Source organism: Oncorhynchus nerka, linkage group LG18 (genome assembly GCF_034236695.1).
Source record: "Oncorhynchus nerka isolate Pitt River linkage group LG18, Oner_Uvic_2.0, whole genome shotgun sequence".
In the NCBI taxonomy this organism is placed as follows: Eukaryota; Metazoa; Chordata; class Actinopteri; order Salmoniformes; family Salmonidae; genus Oncorhynchus; species Oncorhynchus nerka.
In genome coordinates, this window is record NC_088413.1 from 42,318,116 (window position 1) to 42,339,263 (window position 21,148).

General features: G+C 42.2%; 1 protein-coding gene across 2 annotated transcripts in view; it reads right to left on the minus strand.

Moving 5' to 3' along the window:
* tdp1 (tyrosyl-DNA phosphodiesterase 1) overlaps nt 1-21,148 on the minus strand; it is a 94,401-nt gene that overhangs the window by 35,228 nt on the left and 38,025 nt on the right. For both annotated transcript variants that reach the window (XM_029687518.2, XM_065004113.1), the window contains exons 11-14: nt 17,908-17,956; nt 17,534-17,600; nt 14,737-14,844; nt 5,750-5,852 (exon numbers count right to left, since the gene is read on the minus strand). In XM_029687518.2, the coding sequence (XP_029543378.2) occupies nt 5,750-5,852; nt 14,737-14,844; nt 17,534-17,600; nt 17,908-17,956 (327 nt within the window). The remainder of the gene's footprint in view (nt 1-5,749; nt 5,853-14,736; nt 14,845-17,533; nt 17,601-17,907; nt 17,957-21,148) is intronic.

A 21,148-nucleotide genomic window follows, 5' to 3' on the forward strand; every position in this document is an offset into this window, starting at 1 on the left:
CACACTCAACGTCAACAAAACTAAGGAGATGATTGTGGACTTCAGGAAACAGCAGAGGGAACACCCCCCTATCCACATCGATGGAACAGTAGTGGAGAGGGTAGTAAGTTAAGTTCCTCGGCATACACATCACAGACAAACTGAATTGGTCCACTCACACAGACAGCATTGTGAAGAAGGCGCAGCAGCGCCTCTTCAACCTCAGGAGGCTGAAGAAATTCGGTTTGTCACCAAAAGCACTCACAAACTTCTACAGATGCACAATCGAGAGCATCCTGGTGGGCTGTATCACCGCCTGGTACGGCAACTGCTCCGCCCACAACCGTAAGGCTCTCCAGAGGGTAGTGAGGTCTGCACAACGCATCACCGGGGGCAAACTACCTGCCCTCCAGGAAACCTACACCACCCGATGTCACAGGAAGGCCATAAAGATCATCAAGGACAACAACCACCCGAGCCACTGCCTGTTCACCCCGCTATCATCCAGAAGGCGAGGTCAGTACAGGTGCATCAAAGCTGGGATGAGAGACTGAAAAACAGCTTCTATCTCAAGGCCATCAGACTGTTAAACAGCAACCACTAACACAGAGTGGCCGCTGCCAACACACTGACTCAACTCCAGCCACTTTAATAATGGGAATTGATGGGAAATGATGTAAAATATATCACTAGCCACTTTAAACAATGCTACCTAATATAATGTTTACATACCCTACATTATTCATCTCATATGAATATGTATATACTGTACTCTATATCATCTACTGCATCCTTATGTAATACATGTATCACTAGCCACTTTAACTATGCCACTTTGTTTACATACTCATATGTATATACTGTACTCGATACCATCTACTGTATCTTGCCTATGCTGCTTAGTACCATCACTCATTCATATATCTTTATGTACATATTCTTATCCCCTTACACTGTGCATAAGACAGTAGTTTTGGAATTGTTAGTTAGATTACTTGTTGGTTATTACTGCATTGTCGGAACTAGAAGCACAAGCATTTCGCTACACTCGCATTAACATCTGCTAACCATGTGTATGTGACAAATAAATTTGATTTGATTTTGATTTGATTTAAATAAGAATTTGTTCTTAACTGACTTGCCTAGTTAAATAAAGGTAAAATAAAATGCCACACATGCAGCTAACACAAATATATGGAAATGTCTGCTCTACCCAAAATTACAACCAACTAATTGCAGCATGACCGTAAAAATAGTAAAAGGCAAGTGGAAGGGGGAACAAGTAAGGAACTTGTCTGTCGGCCCTGCATTAAAAGACCAAAATTGGTCAAAGAAAATAATGATCAATAAAAAATGTAAACCAGTTTCATTTAAGGTCCAAAAAATTGACAAGCTGTGCCATATAGATTGCAAAATAGTTGGGAAGAGATTTTCCATGTACCGATTCCATGGCACATGATTTATGAATTGACATTCAAAACAAAGCCGGATTTAAATTATACAGAATTCTTGCAACCAATAGAATATTATTTATATGGGGGATACAACCTTCCCATCTCTGCAGATTTTGCTGTGAAGAGGTAGTCATTAGATACTTTTTTTGGTACTGTCCATATGAAGCTTGTTTTTAGTCACAGGTCCATGAATGGCTGAAGAATTGCAACATTTACCTGGAACTAACTCTGCAGATAGCAATACTAGGTTTTTGAAAAGTCAGTCAATCGATCAAAAATATGTATGCAAAAACTTATTTAATTAACAATCTGTAGAAACTATGAGAATAGAAAGGTTCAGAACATTTGTGAAGCATCACAGCACTGTTGAAAAATATATGGCAAATATTAATCCAATATGGATGGTGTTAATTAACCTCTTAAGGTTTAGCCCCTTTAAAAAAAAAATGTTAACCTAAAATGTCATACCCAAATCTAACTGCCTGTAGCTCAGGTCCTGAAGCAAGAATATGCATATTCTTGGTACCATTTGAAAGGAAACACATTGAAGTTTGTGGAAATGTTAAAGGAATGTAGGAGAATAACACATTAGATCTGGTAAAAGATAGTACAAAAAAAACAAAGACAACATTTTATTTTGTACCATCATCTTTGAAATGCAAGAGAAAGGCCATCATGTATTATTCCAGCCCAAGTGCGATTTAGATTTGCCACTAGATGGCAGCAGTGTATGTGCAAAGTTTCAGACTGATCCAATGAACCATTGCATTTTCGTTCAACATTTTGATCAAGACTGCCTAATTTGTGTATTAATAACTTTGTTCAAAACTGTGCACTCTCCTCAAACAATAGGACAGTATTCTTTCACTGTAATATCTACTGTAAATTGGACAGTGCAGTTAGATTAACAAGATTTTAAGCTTTCTGCCAATATCAGATATGTCTATGTCCTTGGAAAGTTTCTTGTTACTTACAACCTCATGCTAATGCATTAGGCTACGTCAGCTCAACCGTCCAGTGGAAGGGACACCGATCCCCGAAGAAGTAGATGGGAGTGGTTGAATGGAGCTGAATGGTGGGACTACTAACAACAAGATAACCAACGTAAAATATACTGTGTCTGCAAAATGTATATAGGTTCAAAATGTTTGTGAAATAGCACAGTTAAAAATATATGGCAAATAGAAATCAAACTGGATGGATATCAGAAATAGATGGGAGAGTTGGAACTTAGAGGAAGGCCAGGACTAAAAACAAACAAAATATAACTAATGTAAATTAGATTGTGTCCGTAAAATGTATATAGTATGTATAAGCTGGAAGTAGAAGCCTAAGTGTTGTCGTTTATTAGTTTACTCCAATTAGGTGAGGGGTGGTAGGGTTGCGGAAAATGATAAAGGAAAATTTTATTTAAAAAATATACACATACATAAACTCAACAAAAAAATAAACGTCCCTTTTTCAGGACCCGGTCTTTCAAATATATAAAATCTGAATAACTTCACAGATCTTCATTGTAAAGGGTCTAAACACTGTTTCCATGCTTGTTCAATGAACCATAAACAATTAATGAACATGCACCTGTGGAACGGTCATCAAGACACTAACAGCTTACAGACGGTAGGCAATTAAGGTCACAGTTATGAAAAACTTAGGACACTAGAGAGGCATTTCTACTGACTCTGAAAAACACCAAAAGAAAGAATCCCAGGTTCCCTGCTCATCTGCGTGAACGTGCCTTAGGCATGCTGCAAGGAGGCATGAGGATTGCAGATGTGGCCAGGGCAATAAATTGCAATGTCCGTATTGTGAGACGCCATAAACAGCGCTACAGGGAGACAGGACGGACAGCTGATCGTCCTCGCAGTGGCAGACCAAGTGTAACAACACCTGCACAGGATCGGTACAGAAAAACATCACACCTGCGGGACAGGTACAGGATGACAACAACTGCCCGAGTTACACCAGGAATGCACAATCCCTCCATCAGTGCTCAGACTGTCCGGAATAGGCTGAGAGAGGCTGGACTGAGGGCTTGTAGGCCTGTTGTAAGGCAGGTCCTCACCAGACATCACTGGCAACAACATTGCCTATGGGCACAAACCCACCGTCGCTGAACCAGACAGAACTGGCAAAAAGTGCTCTTCTCTGACGAGTCGCAGTTTTGTCTCACCAGGGGTGATGGTCGGATTCGTGTTTATCGTCAAATGAGCGTTACACCGAGGCATGTCCTCTGGAGCAGGGTGGAGGGTCCGTCATGGTCTGGGGCGGTGTGTCACAGCATCATCGGACTGAGCTTGTTGTCATTGCAGGCAATCTCAACACTGTGCGTTACAGGGAAGACATCCTCCTCCCTCATGTGGTACCCTTCCTGCAGGCTCATCCTGACATGACCCTCCAGCATGACAACGCCACCAGCCACACTGCTCGTTTTGTGCGTGATTTCCTGTAAGACAGGAATGTCAGTGTTCTGCCATGGCCAGCGTAGAGCCCGGATCTCAATCCCATTGAGCACGTCTGGGACCCGTTGGATCGGAGGGTGAGGGCAAGGGCCATTCCCCCCAGAAATGTCCGGGAAACTGCAGGTGCCTTTGTGAGATGTTATCCCACTCTTCCACCGCAAGAACTGGCAAATCTGGTGCAGTCCACGAGGAGGAGATGCACTGCAGTACTTAATGCAGCTGGTGGCCACACCATACTGTTACTTTTGATTTTGCCCTCCCTTTGTTCAGGGACACATTATTCCAATTCTGTAGGTCAGAACTTGTTCAGTTTACGTCTCAGTTGTTGAATCTTATGTTCATTCAAATATTTACAGATGTTAAGTTTGCTGAAAATAAACACAGTTGACAGTGAGAGGACATTTACTTTTTGCTGAGTTTATATACTTACACAGACACACACTACCGTTCAAAGGTTTGGGGTCACTTAGGAATGTCCTGGTTTTTTAAAGAAAAGCACATTTCTTTGTCCATTAAAATAAAATAGATCAGAAATACAGTGTAGACATTGTTAATGTTGTAAAAGACCAGTGTAGCTGGAAATGGCAGATTTTTTATGGAATATCTACATAGGCGTACAGAGGCCCATTATCAGCAACCATCACTCCTGTGCTCCAATGGCACGCTGGGTTAGCTAATCCAAGTTTATCATTTTAAAAGGCTAATTGATCATTAGAAAACCCTTTTGCAATTATGTTAGAACAGCTGAAAACTGTTCTCCTCATTAAAGAAGCAATAAAACTGTCCTTCTTTAGACTAGTTGAGTATCTGAGCATCAGCATTTGTGGGTTCGATTACAGGCTCAAAATGGCCAGAAACCAAGACATTTCTGAGAATTGAAGGCTATTCCATGCGAGAAATTGAAAGAAAGAAACTGAAGATCTCGTACAACGCTGTGAAATATTCCCTTCACAGAGCAGCACAAACTGCAGACAGTAACATTGATGGAAGCTACAATCTAGCTGCCATATTAAAGCTGATCTACCCCCTAAATAAAAAAGAGCTCTCTCCATTCTGTCCGTCCATCCACCCGTGAAGACAAACAGGCAGGCAGGCAGACAGACACCCTCAAACCCACACAAGTTGTGCTGTACTGATGCTACATCAAATCAAGGACAGCGACAGTCGGCTTTTGTCCCAGAGAACAGAACAACCTCATCGGGAGAAAGACGAACAGAATAGTCACAAAGACCAAGGGAGAAAAAATAAAGAGAAGAACACAGCGCCAAGTGAAGGATGTCATGGTTACACTTCCCTGCCTAGCGTCTTATTAAATGGACCTCGTTCTTTTAAATAGAAAAATACACAAACTTGTCTTTTCAAGCAAGAAGTCTTTGTGCGAATGTCCCTACTCGAGTCACATCTGAGGTCTGAGGTGTTCCTCTCAATGGTGTCCCTTAATGTCAGAAAGTTGTGATGACTAGCTATATTCTTTCATAAATGCTTTCATTTCTTTCTAGGGGAAAACCAGGAAGTCTTCCAATAGTGGGGGCTAGGCACTTTGTTCTGGTCAGGTCAATGTTGAAGCTCTGGCCCTCTAAACCAATGTCACCTCCACAACCATCATGTTGCTTAGCAACTGTTGAGGTAATTCTAAGGCAAGGGACAAATTACACTGTGTGTGTGTGGTGTGTTGGAAGCCCCCTCTGTCTACATATGGAGGATAGTGAAGAGACATTCATTATTACATGTACATAAATGGAGTATCTTTACCGAGCCCTAGAATCTAGTATCCTAATTTATGATCCATGTGCATAACTCGAAAGCACATCTCCCTTGGACATCAATGTGTGTGTGCGAGTGTGTGTCACTTACGAAGGCAGAGGGCACATAGAGGACTCCCAGTTCGTATGACCGGACCATCACCTGCGTGTTGTTCTTCTCCAGAGCCCCCCACGCTGCTTTGGACAAGTTAGCACTGGGGAAAGGAGAACACACACATAATATTGAAAGTAGATGAAAATATGACGACAACTACGACATACATGCATTTCCTCCCCCACGTCGCACAAAATGATTAGTCCCGACATATTGAAAGGTCAGCGGGTCGTCTTCACATACAACACATTGGCTAATTGACACCAGAAGTAAAATGTCCCCTTGATGGGAAACCCTGTTGCGATTACGTCACCAAAGCCAAGTATTGACCCAAATCTACTGTAGAACTGTACTCAACTCAGATGAATAGTATTTTTGTCAGAAATGACAAAGTTCATCTGGTCACACTTTCTGTGGTTAAGAAGATACAGTATCACTGTGGTTCTAGGGACTTTGGATAATACATGATAATATGTTACTAAATTTACTAAACACCCACATCAGATCATAAAGAAAAGAGCCTCCATATGCTTTCTTGACAGTGGTGTACAGTGCATTCAGACCCCTTGACTTTTCCCACATTTTGTTACACTTCAGATTTATTCTAAAATGGATTAAATAAAAATTTCCTCAATCTACACACAATACCCCATAATGACAAAGTGAAAACAGGTTTAGACATTTTTACAAAAGTATAAAAAAACGGGAAAAAAAATTAAATACCTTATTTACACAAGTATTCAGACCCTTTGCTATGGTGTATCCTGTTTCCATTGATCATCCTAGAGATGTTTCTATAACTTGGAGTCCACCCGTTATAAATTCAATTGATTGAACATGATTTGGAAAGGCACACACCTGTCTATTGTGATGGAAAATGTTGTTTGTGTAAATCAATTAATAAATAAATCTCTATTAAAAAAATATTCATAAAACTGAACAATAAAAAGGTACACATAGACGGTGAGAAGGCTATTCACTAATTGTATGGTGAGAAGACTAGGTGTCTATGCCGCTTAACAGGACACTATCATCTGATGTGTCTGAAGTATGATTCTGTTTACACATGGTCTAATCAAGACTTCCTACCAAAGAGCAGTAACCTCGATTAAGAATTTTTAGGACCGATTAAAATGTAGCATAGTGAAAACTAAGTGTTTATTTTCTTTCTTCCAGGACTGGTGGAATGTCTGCTACCAAATATTTTTTATACATGTTTACCAATGATTGTGCAGCTCTCCCTTTGAAAGGCTTCCCGAGGCAGGGGCCTTAGGAGAGAAGTTATTGAGACTGTGTACTATACTGTATAAAGGTACCCAGATGCTGCTGTTAAGGGAGCTCCCAAATTAAATAAGGCCTGGCCATTTCTTTTGTTTTTACCCTACACACTCCAGCACCCACACACAACCCACCTGTTATTGAATATTTGTTAGTGGTGTTAATACTGTGTTTTATTTATTGTGTGGGGTCTTTTGATTTTGGGTTTTAGTGGATTCTTACCAGGTTAGAAAGGATGCCCCTTAAAGGGCACACAAATAAAACAATTTTGAAGTATCTATTGTCCGAGATTTGGTTGCACACGTGAATTCTCTTGATAAGAAATGTCTAAATAATGTCTGAGGTTTTCATCAAAGATCTCTGTATTTTGCTCCGTTCATATTTCCCTCGATCTTGACTAGTCTCTCAGTCTCTGCCACTGAAAAACATCGTCACAGCTTGATGCTGCCACCACCATGCTTCATCGTAGGGATGGTACCAGGTTTCCTCCAGACATGACGCTTGACATTCAGGCCAAGGAGTTCAATCTTGGTTTCACCAGACCAGAGAATGTTGCTTCTCATGTTCTGAGAGTCTTTAGGTGCCTTTTGGCAAACTCCAAGCGGGCTGTCATGTGCATTTTACTGAGGAGTGGATTCCGTCTGGCCACTCTACCGTAAAGGCCTGGTCGGTGGAATGGTGCGGAGATGGTTGTCCTTCAGAAAGGTTCTCCCATCTCCACAGGGTACCGTGTGTAGATTTGATGAGAGGACAAAAATCATTTAAATCAATTTTAGTATAAGGCTGTAATGTAACAAAATGTGGAAAAAGTCACGGGGTCTGAATACTTTCCGAATGCACTGTATATGCAACTTTTAGAAAGCTCAAATTCTGAGCTAGCCATTAAAGTATGGTCCACAGATCCTTTTAAAAGGTGCAATATTCTGAAATTGCGCCGCCATTTCCTGGTTCCTAAAATTCTAAAAGTTCAGTTTATGTGACAAAACAAGTGTAGATAATCATTGTACCATCTAACCAGCTGTGAAATATATTTTCAATAATCAAAAATGGTATTTTCAGCTGTTTGAAGCTGGTGTACAAAACCTAAAGTAAGATGCAAAAACTAAACTTAAGAACGGGAAGCATAGACACAACGCACATAGAACATATTAGAGGTCGACCGATTAATCGGAACGGCCAATTAATTAGGGCCGAGTTCAAGTTTTCATAACAATCGGAAATCTGTATTTTTGGACACCGATTTTGCCTATTTAAAACAAATCTATTTAACAAGGCAAGTCAGTTAAGAACACATTCTTATTTTCAATGACGGCCTAGGAAAGGTGGGTTAACTGCCTCGTTCAGGGGCAGAACGACAGATTTTCACCTTGTCATTCAATCTTGCAACCTTACAGTTAACTAGTCCAACGCTCTAACCACCTGCCACGAGGAGACTGCCTGTTACGTGAATGCAGTAAGCCAAGGTAAGTTGCTAGCTAGCATTAAACTTACCTTATAAAAAACAATCAATCAATCATAATCACTAGTTAACTACACATGGTTGATGATATTACTAGTTTATCTAGCATGTCCTGCGTTGCATATAATTGATGGGGTCCGTATCGTTGCCCCAATGTGTACCTAACCATGAACATCAATGCCTTTCTTAAAATCAATACACAGAAGCTATACTATTACACTGGCAATACTAAAGTGCCTATAAGAACATTCAATAGTCAAAGGTATATGAAATACAAATGGTATAGAGAGAAATAGTCCTACAATTCCTATAATAAATACAACCTAGGAACCACCAGCTTTCATATGTTCTCATGTTCTGAGCAAGGAACATAAACGTTAGCCTTCTTACATGGCACATATTGCACTTTTACTTTCTTCTCCAACACTTTGTTTTTGCATTATTTAAACCAAATTGGAAAGGTTTCATTATTTATTTGAGGCTAAATTGATTTTGATGTATTATATTAAGTTAAAATAAGTGATCATTCAGTATTGTTGTAATTGTCATTGTGTGGCACATCAAGAAACTGATTAAACAGCATGATCAATACACAGGTGCACCTTGTGCTGGCGACAATAAAAGGCCACTCTTAAACGTGCAGTTTTGTCACACAACACAATGTCGTCACAGATTAGCAATTGGCATGCTGACCGCAGGAATGTCCACCAGAGCTGTTGCCAGAGAATTGAATGTTAATTTCTTTACTATAAGCCGCCTCTCCAACGCCGTTTTAGAGAATTTGTCAGTACGCCCAACTAGCCACACAACCGCAGACCACCTGTAACAACACCAGCCCAGGAACTCCACTTCCGGCGTCTTCACCTGCGGGATAGTCTGAGACCAGCCATCCGGACAGCTGATGAAACTGAGGAGTATTTCTGTCTGCAATAAAGCCCTTTAGTGGGAAAAAAAACTAATTCTGATTGGCTGGGCCTTCCTCCCCAGTGGGTGGGCCAGTCTCCCAAGTGGGTGGGCCTATGCCCTCCCAGGCCCACCCATGGCTGTGCCCCTGCCCAGTCATGTGAAATCCATAGCTTAGGGCCTAATTATTTATTTCAATTGACTGATTTACTTATATCAAATCACAATTTATTGGTCACATACACATATTTAGCAGATGTTATTGCGGGTGTAGAGAAATGCTTGTGTTCCTAGCTCCAACAGTGCAGTAATATCTAACAGTTCACAACAATACACACTAATCTAAAAGTAAAATAATGGAATTAACAAATATATAATAAATCAACATTAGTAATGTCGGAGTGGCATTGACTAAAATACAGTAGATTAGAATACAGTATATAAATATGAGATGAGTAAAACAGTATGTAAACATTATTAAAGTGACTAGTGTTACATTATTAAAGTGGCCAGTGATTACAGGTCTATGTATATACGGCAGCAGCTTCTAACGTGCAGGGTTACCTAACCGGGTGGAAGCCGCTGTTGCACCTCTTCAGCACACTGTGTGGGTGGGATCATTGATGTGTTCGCAGAGGAACTTGAAGCTTTCCACCTCCTCCACTGCAGTCCCGTCGATGAGAATAGGGGCCTGCTCACTCTGCGGTTTCCTGAAGTCCACGATGAGCTCCTTTGTTTTGACGACATTGAGCGAGAAGTAATTCTCCCAGGGCCCTCACCTCCTCCCTGTAGGCTCTCGTGTCATTGTTGATAATCAGGCCTACTACTGTTGTGCCATCTGCAAACTTGATGATTGAGTTGGAGGCGTGCGTGGCCACGCAGTCATGGGTGAACAGGGAATACAGGAGGGGGCTGAGCATGCACCCTTGTGGGGGCCCTGGGTTGAGGAGCAATGAAGTGAAGGTGTTGTTTTCTACATTCCCAACCTGTCAGGAGGTCCAGGACCCAGTTGCACAGGGCAGGGTTCAGACCCAGGGCCCTGTCGTGGAATTATCAGAATATGTTGGTAACATTTGTAAGATGTTTAATATTCATCAAATGTGTGTAAGTTACTTCCCATCAGAATGGTATTTTTGTGTAATTCTGTGGTGAGGTTGCAGTTATCTGTTCTATGTCAAAACTAAGTTGCATGGGCCGCTGATGAGCGGGGAGAGGTCAAAGTGTCATCATGTGTAAACATATCTTATACTCCCTAACTTTCCCAGTGGGGAAAGGAGGGGTTGCAGTGTCTGGAATCATTCTATGCTCCCTCTTTGTTGACCTGTAGGGTCACTCTCCTCTCCGTGAGTTTGTCCAGGAGTTTGTATTTAGAGTGGGTTGTATATAAATGACAATTTGATATATGCCTGTTGGTATGGAGGATTTGGTTTATGGTTCAGGGGTTTGGGAAAGGAGACAAAGCTGAACGATGAATTATGTCTATGCTGTCTGACTATGTGTGTTCTTTGCTATTAAAGGAACTCAGTTGCATTGTAAGGGGGCTCTCAGAGAATTCACTGGGGAGACACTGAATTTATCTGAGAGTCACAGGATTGTGATAAGAGCTCATATAATTAAAGATGGACTTTTATAACTAACTCTGACGTGTGTGTGTGTGGTTTGCTCCCATGATTTGGTAAATAGAGGAAATTTCCACGACAGCCCCACGCTTAATGATGAGCTTGGAGGGTACTATGGTGTTGAATGCTGAGCTATAGTCAATGAACTGCATTCTTACACATTCCTCTTGTCCAGATAGTGGGTGTGCAGTGTGATGGCTATTGCATCGTCTATGGATCTATTGCAGCGGTTGTCACGCCTTGGTCTTAGTATTTTGTGTTTTCTTTATTTTTTTGGTCAGGCCAGGGTGTGACATGGGTTTATTTTGTGTTGTGTTTTTGTATTGGGGTTTTAGTAGGTATTGGGATTGTGGCTGAGTAGGGTTGTCTAGGAAAGTCTATGGTTGCCTTGAGGCGGTTCTTAATCAGAGGCAGGTGATTATCGTTGTCTCTGATTGGGAACCATTTTTAGGCAGCCATATTCTTTGAGTGTTTCGTGGGTGATTGTTCCTGTCTCTGCGTTTGTTCACCAGATAGGCTGTATAGGTTTTCACGTTCCGTTTGTTGTTTTGTATTGTTCATGTTTTTTAGTCTATTAAAGATGTATCGAACTAACCACGCTGCATTTTGGTCCGACTCTCCTTCTCCACAAGAAAGCCGTTACAGCGGTAAGCAAATTGAAGTGGGTCTAGGGTGTTAGGTCAGGTAGAGGTGACATGATCCTTAACTAGCCTCAAAGCACTTCATGATGACAGAAGTGAGTGCTACGGGGCAATAGTCATTTAGTTCAGTTACCTTTGCTTTCTTGGGTACAGGAATGGTGGACATCTTGAAGCAAGTGGAGACAGAAGACGTGGATAGGGAGAGATTGAATATGTCCGTAAACATTCCAGGCAGCTTGACTGTTCATCATCTGAGGACGCGGCTAGGGATGCCGTCCGGGTGTCGGTGGCACTGTGTTATCGTCAAAGCGGGCGAAGAAGGTGTTTAGCTTGTCCGGAAGCAAGACGTCGGTGTCCACGACGTGGCTGGTTTTCCCTTTGTAGTCCGTGATTGTCTGTAGACCCTGCCACATACGTCTCGTGTCTGAGCCGTTGTCTCTGTACAGACGTTTTGCGCGAATGCTGCCATCTATCCACGGATACGGTGATTGATGAACCCCGTCCCCGTATCTGTGTATTCGTCGATGTTATTCTCAGAGGATACCCGGAACATATCCCAGTACGCGTGATCAAAACAATCTTGAAGCATGGATTCCGATTGGTCAGACCAATGTGGAGTAGACCTTAGCACAGGTACTTTCTGTTTGAGTTACTGCCTATAGGAACGGAGGAGTCGTGATCAGATTTGCCGAAGGGAGGGCCTTATAGACATTTTGAAAAGTTGAGTAGCAGTGATCCAATGTTCTCCTAGCGCGAGTACAACAGTCAATGTGTTGGTAGAACTTCTGTAGCGTTTTTCTCAGATTTGCCTTGTTAAAATACCCAGCTACAACAAATGCCACAATAACCTGTGGTTTCCAGTTTGCATGAAGTCCAATGTAGTTCTTTGAGGGCCGTCGTGGTATCGGCTTGAGGGGGAATATACACGACTGTGACTATAACCGAAGAGAATTCTCTTGGGAGGTAATATGATCGGCATTTGATTGTGAGGTATTCTAGGTCGGGTGGACAAAAGGACTAGAGTTTCTGTATGTTATCACAATCACACCATGAGTAGTTAATCATGAAACTGTAACTCTGTAAAATAGTTGAAATTTTAGCATGTTGCGTTTATATTTTTGTTTAGTATATTATTTAAAATCATGTTTGAGATAAATCCAACATTTTCTAATTGATCAAGTATCCCTTGTGTCAAACTGACAGGGCTGACGATAACAGGGTTGAGGTTTTAGGTGAAGCCCGGCCATTAGTCCTCATATGCTGAATAGCATGTGACCGCATGGTGTTCATAAAAATAGTAATTATACATATGTTCCACACATAATGAAAGTGTAATCAAATTAAAGTTATTAAGTGTTAAGCTCAACCACCTCAGCCAAAGATGATAAAACAACTATAAATAGAGAGAAGTTACTTCCATTCCCACCATGCTGTTCAGATGACCCAAATGTTGTCATCTGCTGTGAATCATTTAACTGATTATTATAATGGGTAAATAGTTTGCATAACAGGGTTGGCCTTAAAATGAGGGACAGACGTAAATGCTTTACTAATAAGAAAAATGTCAATAAAAACCTTCAGAAATGACTGTCAAAGGAGAAAAATAACAAGGCCTTTACAATGATGGTGAAACTTTGATACATTTTTGGATTAAGTTTGTAAGGGGGGAAAAAAAATCAGATTTATTGAATTCTCCATGTGATTTATATTAAAGTACACTTCATTTAATATAACAAGCTTTTAAATTTAAATATTGGTGGATAATTTCTACTTAAATTATCAAACGGGACGCAAAAGGCACCCATTTCGTGGAACGTCCCACAAAGCAAAAATGGGTGTAACATTAAGCTTCACTACTTGCTATCATTCGTATTTAGATTAACAATTTTCTTACATTAAGTTATAAATATTGAAAATATATTTTTTCTGACTTGGCTAATTTGTCAACATTTTGTTGAATATAATATATTCTATGTGCATATCAAAGATCCAGAGTGGAATCTCTGCTACTTTTAGATTTATAATCCAATTTGTAAGAATTACTCACAGAGTGAATGTGAAAATGGTCACCCTCGGTTGGTGATTTGCATGCTCTGCATGGCCGTACAGCATTTACTGCGATGCTGCCTCCGCAGAAGTCAGAGCATTCAGACTTCTTGCGCTTATATTTTCTATATTCATGTTTATATTTTTATACATAATTTTTTAAAGAAAATTGTCATTGAAATCAAAATAATAGTCATATTAAAAGAGGAAGCGGTAAAAGCTTCGTGGAGTCTTAAAGGAGGCCTGGGTACAGCCAAAAGGTTACAAATGCTACAACTTCAAATCATTATTTCTCAATTATGCTCAAAGATACAAATGTCAAATATATGTCAACAATCCTTCCCCCAGAGAACCTTTCTATGGATTAAATGTTATGAAAATCCCTAAAATCATTGTCATTTTTGTTCTACTTTCGTGAGGAATCACAGAGTAAGGTTACCATTTAGCTGCTAGGCAACCAGGTCTAAAATGACAGGGAACTATGGCCTATATATATATACAGGCTTGTTTGTAATGGTGCTATCAGAACATGGGGAGTTAAGTGCAGATAGCAGAGTACATAAACAGACCACTCCTCTCTAGACTGCTAGACTCTATTGGCAGATCTGAGAGGGAGAGGAGTTTTTCAGGAGAAGGATCAGAGCGGTGTGATCATAAATAACTGACGAATAAAAACAGAGTGAGCGAGTGGTGGTGCTGATCATGAAGTTTAAAAAAAACAACAACCATGATGAGGTGTTGACGTTAGCCATTTTCCTTCAAGGTGTTTCCTGCCTTTTCATGGTGAAAACATCAGGGTCATCCCCAAAACATCAAAAGCCTTTTGGGGAAACAATGCTCTTAACTGGGCATCCGTTTAAAGAGTGTGTGTGTGTGTGTGTGTCTGGTTAAACAATAGCACCGTGACTAAGACACAAGCTGTTCCCCGTTCAGCTGGTAAGGGGTGTTCCTAGGCAACTGCCTGTCTTGAGTTTGAAGTCATATTGTGGACTCTTGAGACGTTTCACATACACACACGTGCAAAAACAGGCCTCTAACCTTGTGACAAGGAACCAGGCTAGTTGTGTGAAGTCTGGCGAAGCCCTCATGTAGGTCTTGATGTGTGGCATGGCGTGACTCCTCCCCGTCGTCTCAGCTTGCCAGCGACTAGACACACAAAAAAACTTAAGTACATAATTTGCTGAGGGTAGAAGTATACCGTGACTTATTCCACATTTTGTTGAGTTAAAGCCTAAATTCAAAATGGATTAAATAAATACAAATCTCACCCATCTACACACAATAACCCATAATGACAAAGTAAAAACATGTTTTTAGAAATGTATCCTAATTTATTGAGAATGAAACAGAAATATCAAATGTACATAAGTATTCACACACCCGAGTCAATACTTTGTACAAGCACCTTCAGCAGTGATTACAGCTGTGAGTCTTTCTGGGTAAGTCTCGAAGAGCTTTCCACAACTGGAATGTGCAACATTTGCCCATTATTACTTTCAAAAGTCTTCAAGCTCTGTGAAATTGGTTGTTGATCATTGCGAGACAACCATTTTCAGGTCTTGTCATAGATTTTAAAGTAAATTTAAGTCAAAACTGTAACTAGGCCAATCATGAACATTCACTGTCTTCTTGGTAAGCAAATCAGTGTAGATTTGGCCTTGTGTTTTTGATTATTGTCCTGCGGAAAGGTGAATTCATCTCCCAGTGTCTGGTAGAAAGCAGACAACCAGGTTTTCCTCTAAACTTTTGCCTTTGCTTCGATCCATTTAGTTTCTTTTTTATCCTGAAAAGCTCCCCAGTTCTCAACAATTACAAACATACCCATAACATGATGCAGCCACCACTACGCTTGAAAATATGGAGAGTGGTACTCCGTAACGTGTTGTATGGGATATGCCTCAAACATAACACTTTGTTATGACAAATATTTTTGAAGTATGACTTTAGTGCCTTGTTGCAAAACGGATGCATTTAAAAAATATATTTTTATTCTGCACAGGCAGAATTTTTCCTTTTCGCTCTCAATTAGGTTAGTATTGTGGAGTACAATGTGGGGTAACATTGTAGTTACCCCACAACACTAACCTCCCATACTCAGTTCTCCTATCACAGCCTTTAAAGTGTTTTAAAGTCCCCATTGGCCTCATGGTGAAATCCCTGAGCGGTTTCCTTCCTCTCTCAACTGAGTTAGGAAGGATGCCTGTCTTTGTAGTGACTGGGTATATTGACACACCATCCAAAGTGTAATTAAGAACTTCACCATGCTCAAAGGGATATTCAAAGTCTGCTATTTTAAAATGGACTGGAAAACCTTCCTGGTCTTTGTGGTTGAATCTGTGTTTGAAAGTCCCAGCTCAACTGAGGGCCCTTTCAGATAATTGTATGTGTAGGGTACAGAGATGTAGTTATTAAAAAATCATGTTTAACACTATTATTGCACACAGAGTGAGTCCATGCTATTAATTATGTGACTTGTTAAACACATTTTTACTCCTGAAATTATTTAAGCTTGCCATAACAAAGGGGTTGAATATTTAGAGACAACTCAGCTTTATACATTTTTTATTTATATAAAATCGGGAAACATTTCTAAAAACATAATTGGGTAATTTCATCTCTTAATTCAGGCTGTAAAACAACAAAATGTGGAAGAAGTCCAGGGGTGTGAATACTTTCTGAACACGCTGTAGTATCAGCTTACACCAGGGTTCCAGACTGCAACCATTTAGTCGCATTTTGCAACCCTTTTGACTTGGCTGTGCAATTCAATTTTTAATTGGTCGCGTCTGTGAGAGTCTCAAATTCTAGCTGGTCAACTCACTCAAAACGTCTTATTTTTTGGCCGGCTAAAACCATAATTGATAATTGTCAACATGGTCAAACAGTATCGCTAAATTAAAGTGCATTGATTCCTGCCATGAAAGTGCCTGCTCTGCCCATGACAGTGCCCGTTTCGCCGGGGCTGGCTGCGCTGATGAGCGAGCAAACATTTGTGCAAACATTTCAAAATGCAGTAGTGGGAAAAATACCATTTTGAAAATATGTAGGCTGCTGTTAATTGAAATTAGGATGGTCTTAGTTTTCTGGGGGCGTTTATTTAAACTCTCAATATTGAGTGATTGACACAGTTTTAAAAACTACATTTACGGTATGTCTGATGCTGGGTCTGCCGTGTCTTTGTGAGACGCAGAGTAGGTGAATGGATTATCTCTGCACATGTGCTTCCCACCGTGAAGCATGGAGGTGGTGGTGTAATGGTGCTTTGCTGGTGACACTGTCAGTGATTTATTTAGAATTCAAGGCACACTTAACCAGCCTGGCTACCGCAGCATTCTGCAGCGATACGCCATCTGGTTTGCGATTAGTGGGACTATCATTTGTTTGTCAACAGGACCCGAAATACACCTCCAGACTGTGTAAGGGCTATTTGACCAAGAAGGAGAGTGATGGTGCTGCATCAGATGACCTGGCCTCCACAATCGCCCGACCTCAACCCAATTGAGATGGTTTGGGATGAGTTGGACCGCAGAGTGAAGGAAAAGGAGGCAAGTAATGTGCAGCATAAGCATTCCTCATGAATCTGGTTTGAAAGAATGGCAAGAGTGTGCAAAGCTGTCAAGGCAAAGGGTGGCTACTTTTTTGGGTTACTACATGATTCCATGTGTGTTATTTCATAGTTTTGATGAATTGTAGAAAAATAGTCAAAATAATGAAAAACCCTTGAATGAGTAGGTCTGTCCAAACATTTGACTGGTACTGTACATCCGGTGAAACATCTGGCTCCTTGTTCTATATGTGGTAATAGTATTGGGCAGTGTAGAGGAATTTGACTTACTGGAAGTAGCTGTGGAGCCAGATTTGTTTCTGGGCAGTCTGGATGCTGTAGGGTAGAGAGCCACCGGCTGGAACGACAATTACACTGTTAGTTCAGTGTAACCTTCGTAACAATGTCATAGAGCTTTCAGAATAACATCAGAAATCTTCCATGATGCTGTCAAGCACTACAATACTACATTAAAGCTTTCGTGAAACCTTCATATAGCATTCATAACAATGTCATAAGACCACAATCCTGTCTGCACCTGGTTTCTGATAACTACAGTAATGCTTACTCACAACACCACTGTAAGCTTGGACTTTGAGACAAGAGGAGAGGAACAGGAGAAAGTGAGTCAGTGTTGCCAGGCCGGAATGTGGCTGAATCTTTACCTGGATACCCCTCCAGACTGGTCCTCACATCGTCCACTGACGGGTAGATCTGCGGAAGATGGAACACATGTTGACACACCATGTATCAAATACCTTCCGGTACTTCCGGCGCCGACAGAGATGGCCGCCTCGCTTCGCGTTCCTAGGAAACTATGCAGTTTTTTGTTTTTTTACGTGTTATTTCTTACATTAGTACCCCAGGTCATCTTAGGTTTCATTACATACAGTCAAGAAGAACTACTGAATATAAGATCAGCGTCAACTCACCATCAGTACGACCAAGAATATGTTTTCCGCGACGCGGATCCTGTGTTCTGCCTTACAAACAGGACAACGGAATGGATCGCATGCAGCGACCCAAGGAAACGACTCCGAAAAAGAGGGAAACGTAGCGGTCTTCTGGTCAGACTCAGGACAAGGGCACATCACGCACCACTCCCCAGCATTCTTCTTGCCAATGTCCAGTCTCTTGACAACAAGGTTGATGAAATCCGAGCAAGGGTAGCATTCCAGAGGGACATCAGAGACTGCAACGTTCTCTGCTTCACGGAAACATGGCTTACTGGGAAGACGCTATCCGATGCGGTGCAGCCAACGGGTTTCTCCACGCATCGCGCCGACAGAAACAAACATCTTTCTGGTAAGAAGAGTGGCGGGGGCGTATGCCTCATGACTAACGAGACATGGTGTGATGAAGGAAACATACAGGAACTCAAATCCTTCTGTTCACCTGATTTAGAATTACTCACAATCAAATGTAGACCGCATGATCTACCAAGAGAATTCTCTTCGATTATAATTACAGCCGTATATATCCCCCCACAAGCAGACACGTCGATGGCTCTGAACAAACTTTATTTAACTCTTTGCAAACTGGAAACCATTTATCCGGAGGCTGCATTCATTGTAGCTGGGGATTTTAACAAAGCTAATCTGAAAACAAGACTCCCTAAATTTTATCAGCATATCGATTGCGCAACCAGGGGTGGTAAAACCCTGGATCACTGTTACTCTAACTTCCGCGACGCATATAAGGCCCTGCCCCGCCCCCCTTTCGGAAAAGCTGACCACGACTCCATTTTGTTGATCCCTGCCTACAGGCAGAAACTGAAACAAGAGGCTCCCACGCTGAGGTCTGTCCAACGCTGGTCAGACCAAGCTGACTCCACACTCCAAGACTGCTTCCATCACGTGGACTGGGACATGTTTCGTATTGCGTCAGATAATAATATTGACGAATACGCTGATTCGGTGTGCGAGTTCATTAGAACGTGCATTGAATATGTCGTTCCCATAGCAACGATAAAAACATTCCCTAACCAGAAACCGTGGATTGATGGCAGCATTCGCGTGAAACTGAAAGCGCGAACCACTGCTTTTAATCAGGGCAAGGTGTCTGGCAACATGACCGAATACAAACAGTGCAGCTATTCCCCCCGCAAGGCTATTAAACAAGCTAAGCGTCAGTACAGAGACAAAGTAGAATCTCAATTCAACGGCTCAGACACAAGAGGCATGTGGCAGGGTCTACAGTCAATCACGGACTACAAGAAGAAACCCAGCCCAGTCACGGACCAGGATGTCTTGCTCCCAGGCAGACTAAATAACTTTTTTGCCCGCTTTGAGGACAATACAGTGCCACTGACACGGCCTGCAACGAAAACATGCGGTCTCTCCTTCACTGCAGCCGAGGTGAGTAAGACATTTAAACGTGTTAACCCTCGCAAGGCTGCAGGCCCAGACGGCATCCCCAGCCGCGCCCTCAGAGCATGCGCAGACCAGCTGGCCGGTGTGTTTACGGACATATTCAATCAATCCCTATACCAGTCTGCTGTTCCCACATGCTTCAAGAGGGCCACCATTGTTCCTGTTCCCAAGAAAGCTAAGGTAACTGAGCTAAACGACTACCGCCCCCCGTAGCACTCACTTCCGTCATCATGAAGTGCTTTGAGAGACTAGTCAAGGACCATATCACCTCCACCCTACCTGACACCCTAGACCCACTCCAATTTGCTTACTGCCCAAATAGGTCCACAGACGATACAATCTCAACCACACTGCACACTGCCCTAACCCACCTGGACAAGAGGAATACCTATGTGAGAATGCTGTTCATCGACTACAGCTCGGCATTCAACACCATAGTACCCTCCAAGCTCGAGACCCTGGGTCTCGACCCCGCCCTGTGCAACTGGGTACTGGACTTCCTGACGGGCCGCCCCCAGGTGGTGAGGGTAGGCAACAACATCTCCTCCCCGCTGATCCTCAACACGGGGCCCCACAAGGTGCGTTCTGAGCCCTCTCCTGTACTCCCTGTTCACCCACGACTGCGTGGCCACGCACGCCTCCAACTCAATCATCAAGTTTGCGGACGACACAACAGTGGTAGGCTTGATTACCAACAACGACGAGACGGCCTACAGGGAGGAGGTGAGGGCCCTCGGAGTGTGGTGTCAGGAAAATAACCTCACACTCAACGTCAACAAAACTAAGGAGATGATTGTGGACTTCAGGAAACAGCAGAGGGAACACCCCCCTATCCACATCGATGGAACAGTAGTGGAGAGGGTAGTAAGTTAAGTTCCTCGGCATACACATCACAGACAAACTGAATTGGTCCACTCACACAGACAGCATCGTGAAGAAGGCGCAGCAGCGCCTCTTCAACCTCAGGAGGCTGAAGAAATTCGGCTTGTCACCAAAAGCACACAAACTTCTACAGATGCACAATCGAGAGCATCCTGGTGGGCTGTATCACCGCCTGGTACGGCAACTGCTCCGCCCACAACCGTAAGGCTCTCCAGAGGGTAGTGAGGTCTGCACAACGCATCACCGGGGGCAAACTACCTGCCCTCCAGGACACCTACACCACCCGATGTCACAGGAAGGCTATAAAGATCATCAAGGACAACAACCACCCGAGCCACTGCCTGTTCACCCCGCTATCATCCAGAAGGCGAGGTCAGTACAGGTGCATCAAAGCTGGGACCGAGAGACTGAAAAACAGCTTCTATCTCATGGCCATCAGACTGTTAAACAGCCACCACTAACATTGAGTGGCTGTTGCCAACACACTGTCATTGACACTGACCCAACTCCAGCCACTTTAATAATGGGAATTGATGGGAAATGATGTAAATATATCACTAGCCACTTTAAACGATGCTACCTTATATAATGTTACTTACCCTACATTATTCATCTCATATGCATACGTATATCCTGTACTCTACATCATCGA